Here is a 7,194-nt window from a genome sequence, read left to right on the forward strand (position 1 = left end):
ATCAGCCTACATCTACTTTGTCAGACTCACACAGACTGGTTGCTGGCAATGTGAGACCCAATTACATTTAGAATAATGCAACATTTATTTGCATACCGGTTTTCGCGGCTAATGCTTTCGTTTTCGTTCCCTTACAATGCTGGGTTTGACCCTACTCAGTTCACCCACTGTTGTCTGTGCATGCATGTGGACTGTAAATCTCAGTCAGTGGACCAAGCGGGTGTATGGATACTCCTCAGAATTCCTATTTCCTTTGAAAGGCCAAACCAATCAATCACTTGTGCCCTCAGCCTGAACGGTGCTTGATTAACGACACCTCCTATCGCTTTCCTCTCCCTGATGAGAGAGAGGCGCTCCCCGCCCGGCAAGACCCTAGCCCCTTGATCAGGAAATGAACTCTACTGTTAATCAAAGTTCTTGCTTCCCTTCTATATAGGGAGGGGGGTGGGGGGGGGGTGGTATAGGGGGAGGAGGTGGAGTATTACAACTCTTCCCCTTTCCTACTTCTCCCTGGTCTCAGTGAGCGCTCTAGCCTGAAATGCTGTCCTCACTTTGAGCTTTCACACGCTCAATTTCCCACGCTGAGGCTGAGCATTCATCCTGCTGCAGCACTGCCACTGACGGGCTGATCGGACATGCTCATACTGTTTGGCATATGCTCCGTTTAGCTTGAAGGCGACCTGCGTCTCTCAGCAGTTTTGACACGATACTCAATATCCTCCTGGTTTGACCGAGACGCAGAGCCCAGTGCTCTACACTGAACCCGTGCAATGTATTGAACGAGTGCTGAGACGTGAAAAGATGCTTTTCCAAAGCATTACACATACTATGTGTAAAGAAAGATAACATCTAGTCATCTAGTTATAAGCCATGTTCTGAGAGTATTGCAGTTCACAGTATAGGTTGGCAATGTCTTAAACCCAGCGAGCAATTAGTCAGCAGGTTCTCCCAGGCTGTCTTATCAGAGCTTTATTTGGCCTGGGTGGTGTAGAGAGGCCGGTGGGCTCTTCTCATGACCGACATGCTCAGGCTTTACAACCCTCTTGTTTGCTGAGGACCCCCCCCCCCCCCCCCCTCCACCACCCACCCCCTCCTCCTTCCCTCCTCTCCCACCTCCATTTAAAAACGTCCCTCCACTTAGAGCCTAGCATCTAATGACTGTGGTCTTAACAGCTGGCCTTTACCTTTATCAGGTAAGACTGTTTGCTGGCCAGAGGGTCACACCAGGGTCAACTGCCGCCACCCCCTCTAGAGAAAGGAAAAAATACATTACACAAACAATCTCAAATAAGGCTGTTTCAATGGAATCCAGGCTTTTCAGAGGGAGCGGAAGAGGGATGAGGAATGTATTTGGTCAGGTGTGTCATACGTAGGGTGCAGGGTTGATAAATCTACTGTAGCTGTTTCATTGAAATCTCACACATAAGGGGGCTTTTAGAAATGGTGCACTTCTTCACATTTCAAATACTTCCTTACTAGTGAATGTGTTGTTGTATTGAACAGATTTTGTTTGTATGTACGATGTAGACGACCCACTTTGACATGTTTTCCTCTTTCGCTTTTTGCAGTGTCCTCTTCAAGCCTGGTGAGAGTGCACACCTGACTTCCTTGGTGCTTAGCAACAGGAGCACATTTTTCCACCCCTCTCAGAGTGGTAACCGTGACAACTCCTAATAACTGGCAACAGCGCACTGGACGATGAGTCAGTCAATAAATCAAGTGTGGCGGAGTGGAGGGCGGGAGTGACATTAAGCGGAGAGACAAACAAACACTGCAGGTTTTAAAACATTAATAGATGCCCAAATGAAGAGAGGAGAAACTGGATTTCCTTTGACATACACAGATGATCAACAAGGATGGATGATTTTTTTTTTTTTAAACACAGTACTTCGAAAACAGTATTCAGTATTTCCTTACCTTTCAGTGAAAATGTATAAATGACATAGTCATCCTTTATGTGGCCGATCATTTGTGACATTACTAAGGAACAAAACCATTGGAGATCCCATACGCCCGTGTGGTACTGCTTGTAAACATTGGACTGAAGCAGTGGTCTTCGAAGACTACTCTGATACTGTGATTTGAAAAAGTGGAAAGATGAAAGTGTACACAGGCTGAGGCACTACCACAGTCTGCCCCCACTGGTGGTAGGGAAGGACTCCAAGATGGACAAGATCGTTCCCTCTGGCCCAAAAGCCTGGACTCATGGGCAAATCTGTCTCTCTCCAGCAGCCTTGGAAATAATGATTGCCACTTTTACTGTATCTTCTCACAGCCAAAACTGTCTGACAATCATATTAGCCTTGAGCAGCTGTATTGGATTTGTAGATACATATTTTCATGTACCTGTTCTGTTTAAAGGAGTCTTCCATGAGGTTGGTTTTTCATATTTAATTTTCTGTACTGAACATTCCAGATAATGACTACTGTGCTTTTGAATCTGAAGGATTTCAACATTTTGTAGACTATATATTTTATTTGTTATTTTGTTCCATTTGTAAACTGTGATTGAAAGATATGACAATCTATATATAACATTGAAGGACTATGCAAAGTGCATAGAAGTGAATATGGTGTCTCGGAAGTCTGCACACTGTACAGTACCCTATATTCAGGAATTTCTGAGACGCACCCTTACTTACTCAATGAACCCAGCAGCCCTCATATATTTGCTGTTTTCAGAGCTGCCTGCAACTTTACTCAGAACTATGGGTAAATTGATATATGCCAAAGTTACTTTAACACATAGTACTTTGTTTTTTCAAGTCTGCCTTGTAGGAGTATTGACTCACATTTTCAATGTGTGCCTTGGAACCCTTTCATAGTTCCAAATCACAGCCTCAGGGTGGCCCTTTTCCATGCCAGAGATGTACTGATGTTTGCACATGGGTCTAGGTGAACTTCAGGAATGGGCCTTACCCTCCCTCCCATCTCCCACTTCCTTATGGACTCAAATGCCAACATGACAGAGTAATGCAAAGGCACATTTTCAATGGGACCCTTTTTTTTATTTTTATATTCATGATCATAAATCATTGCAGGGACCCCCTGCAATAATGAAAATATTGACAAGTATTTGCAAACACAACAATGATGTCCTATAATTTGTTAAGGGGAGAGAGATGAAAGGGCTTCTTGGTCCAACAGTATGTTGTGACAGCAGCCATTCTAATCACGATGGATACCACAGGGAATGAGAAATGTTGGGGAGAGGAGGAGCTGGCCAGGGTCAGACACCCAAACAAACAGTGTTAGCCACTTATGCAATCCTACTCTACACCTGTTTCATTCTACTGAGCCATGCTGAGCTGAGTACTGTGCGGGCCTGGTTATACATCCATCGTTGTTGCTGTAACATTGCAGGAAAGGACCATGTGAAAAGGAAATATCTGAACTAGCAAAGTACTCTTCAGGATGGCTGTGTAATGTGTAAAGCCCGAGGGTAAACAACCATCAGAAATAAAACAATTCAACAATTAATTGTAATGACATTTTAGACTGGATATTTTCTGAGGACAAATTATTTTACCTGATTCTCATATTTTCAAATATTGAAGTCATTCATGCCCTCTTCACTTCCGTATCATAATTGAGGCTTATTCAGACTCCTCTTCAATACAGTAGGTCATAATGTTGTTATTTTGTTATACTTTGTCTAAAACTGTTATGAACACTGCCATCTACTGTAATCAGAGGGCATACAGAAAAACATACATTTAACTGTAGATAACAGAAGATGACATAATTTTCTCTTTGATGTGTTATTTTTGTATAAAATGGAAATCAATCTTTTAAAATCATTATTTATACTTTCTGAGAAAATGTTGATATTTCAAGTAAAGATTTTTTTCAAAATGAATGAATGGTGGTCAGTGTTTTCTGTTTTGCTTTCGGATGTATGATATTTCTTTGTAAAGATTATTATTTTTTAATTCCTTCCCTTCCAGGAAGTTAAAATGACTGACCCTCATGTTACCTTTTCTCCTGACTGTGTCCTTATGACACATGTGATGGGAATTTCTATTCTTCAGCAAATAATGTTTATTCAAGCTACGTATCTGATGGAAAAGTGAATTCCCTAGCCCACACCGCGTGACATGTTGTCCCAGTGTGTGTGTGTGTGTGTGTGTGTGTGTGTGTGTGTGTGTAGGTATGTGTGTTGTATGTCTCTCTCTCTGTGTGTGTGTGTGTGTGTGTGTGTGTGTGGGTGTGTGTGTGTGTGTGTGTGTGTGTGTGTGTGTCTGTATCTGAGTGTTTGTGTGTGTCTGTGTGTGTATAAGTCTGTGTGTTTGTTTGTTTGTGTTCTTTGCCAGTCGGATACATTGGTAAAATTATGATTAAAATTAACATTGTTACTCGAATATCAAAAGTCTTATCTACATGGAAATGTAACAAAAATGGAAAATGGGTAGGATACTGTGGGGAATAAATATAAGAATTAGGATAACTTCTCATTTTCAGTTGTCTGCACAGCCATAGTCAGCCAGGGTCAGACAAAATGTGACACGGTCTGGTGAAAATGTCTGCATGCCAGCAAAAAAAAAAAAGCTTCTTTTTGGTCTTTTTTTTTTTCATACTACGAAAGTTTAAGTGTTGAAGAGCCCACTCAATATAACAAACAACAGTTTTAGGATCACTTAATACTTATAAAATGTGAATTGGATTCACTGTATCGTCTACCGTCCTGCTTTGTGGCTACTGGGCTAGTGATACATGGCTTGTAAACAAACTTACGTTTTAGGACGTGTTCAAAGGCAATGACTGTTTGATCATCTAATTATGTGTTTTATCACGTTGTTGCTCGCTCTATCAGCATGTTGTGATATGCTAAACATGCAGTTAGATAATAATTGGGGACTTTTTCCACCAGACCCTGTCACAAATTAATTCAGCTAACGGCCAGGCAAGGAGGCCATGTTGGCACTTTTGAGCACACAAACTGTACAAATTATACAGCAGTCTGGACTTCAACTACCTGATCCCATCCTCTTTGAATCACTGAAGTAATGTAATTGTGTTGTAGCTAGATCCATGTAGCTATGAGGAGCCCATTTTGTTGTCAGAAAAACAATACAAAATAAGCTACAGTATGATTTTCATTGCAATGCTTTTGAGAAAACAGCGATTATTCAACCAGAGTTTAAGTAGACAGCATGAATGTATTGCACGCCATGCAATAGCTGCAGTAGGTGTAGTATTTAAAACTCCTATTGGATTATTATGGTTTAAGTTTATTATGTACAACTTTGCTTACTTCTTAGGACTCTTTTGCTCAAGCAAAATGGCCCCTTTTTAGTGTGCAACTCAAATTCAATTCTCTCAATGAAAGTTTTGTATATAATTTGTTAATGGTGGAAACTTAAATTGCAATCTTTTGCTTTCTCAAATTGGTACTGCTTTTCAGTGGGCATTTGGAGTGAATTATAAGCCATATTACATAATAGACCACTTAACATAAGTGTTAAAACTAAGTACAAGCCATTTCACATGATAGGGGGTTAGGTGCTATAGAGGCTTTACACACTACAGGACCGACACGAATCAAACTGTGCTCCCTTCGATGTCTTCCTTTCACATGGTCCTTTTCAGCACTTACAGCAACTATGGTAGATGCGTAACCATAGCTCGTTTCGGCTCTGTAGTGTAATGTGTGTAATATGTAATGTAATATGTAATATGGGTATTATGATTCACAAACTGAACCAATGTGTTGTGTATTATGTTGTAGAGGGGCCTGTTTTGGAATAGAAAGGAGCGATTGCTTCACAAGTATGACTGCAAATCTGCTTCCCTACCATTTTAAGAAAGATCTGATAAATCTGATTAAGATTACTGTAACAGTTGTGGACATCCATGTCTCTCAACAGGGGCACATTGACATTTCTTCATTGTAACTTTGGTCTGAGCAATTGCTGACAAGTATGGTTTGTGTGTGTGTGTGTGTGTGTGTGTGTGTGTGTGTGTGAGAGAGTGTGTGCGTGCCTGCGTGTGTGTGTGTGGGCGTGTGTGCGTGTGTGCATGTGTGTGTGTGTATGTGCGTGTGTGTGTGTGTGTGTGTGTGTGTGTGTGTGTGTGTGAAATAGCAACACAAATCATTTAGAGGGGTGAAAAAAGACACATGCATTGTGACTCTCTGTATTAGTTGATTTACTATCACAAAAATATAAATCAGCAAACTGCATCTATATCTAAACTTTATTGTTTGTCTCTAACACTGAATCCTTAACATGAGCCTGTGGTTTTGAGTAGTGTGAAAGGACAATCATTGTAATAGTCGTAATGGGACTGTTACTCAGAAGTAGCCTTTTCTGTCCCAAAGGACTGCCCTCCATAGCTACACGAGGAGGAGTCCTGCTGGGGACACCCTTGTAATCCAATGATGTTGCTCTGTTTGGTTATCAATGAGGCCTTTGATTCTAGACCCAGGGAGCCACTAAAGATCTGAACCACTGCTCTTTTATGACTTTTCACTCAAAGAAACACAGGTTAAGAAGAAAGAGTGCTACATTCTCATTTGCATCCATTTGGAAACAAGGAGTGATTCAATGCTATATAGCACTAATTCATCAACTGAATTAAAACGATTACATTAATTAAACTGTTTAATTCTGGGGGGACATTTTGGAGTGTACCATTTAGTGTTCCATATAACATTACCTTTTGTGTTAACTTATGACTCTACATTTGCAGGCGAAATCACAGATTATTTTTGCTCACAGTGCTGTGTGTGCTCATATTGACCATGCTATGGAATGCTGCACATCATCACTGTATGTTTTGCAATATCATTTCAGAGAAAGGAAAGATATACCTGTAAAAGTCTGACTGAAACGGTAGGACAATCTAACTAGCATTCATTTGTTAAACAAATGAAGCTCCATTCTCAGTCCGAGCTTCTATCCTCATTTGTCACCGTGTCTCTGTTATGGAATCTCCATCTAAAGAACACAGGTTAATGACTACCATGGTATTGTCCTATTGGTCGCATTGCTGTCTACAAAGTGGAAAATATACATAACAACATGAAAAGGAAAAGGAAGAGCTAGTGATAGAGGGATGAGAGGAGGAAGGAGAGGAGATTTATTTTAAAGGGGCAATCTGTAATTGGTACATCAATTTTGGGACTTTTAAATGAATGATAATATAGCCATTGACTCTTGAAGAATATACATTATATTATAACTTACCTCATGA

General features: G+C 40.6%; 1 protein-coding gene across 1 annotated transcript in view; it reads left to right on the forward strand.

Annotated features, from left to right (window-relative positions):
* The window catches only part of hnf1ba (HNF1 homeobox Ba), a 19,239-nt gene extending 15,498 nt beyond the window's left edge, over positions 1-3,741 (forward strand). Inside the window, exon 10 of the mRNA XM_080527834.1 lies at positions 1,569-3,741. Within this exon, the coding sequence (XP_080383960.1) occupies positions 1,569-1,589 (21 nt within the window). The 3' untranslated portion in view covers positions 1,590-3,741. The remainder of the gene's footprint in view (positions 1-1,568) is intronic.
* Positions 3,742-7,194: the final 3,453 nt, after the last annotated feature.

Source organism: Nansenia antarctica, assembly GCF_963989245.1.
Source record: "Nansenia antarctica genome assembly, chromosome: 3".
Lineage (NCBI taxonomy): Eukaryota > Metazoa > Chordata > Actinopteri > Argentiniformes > Microstomatidae > Nansenia > Nansenia antarctica.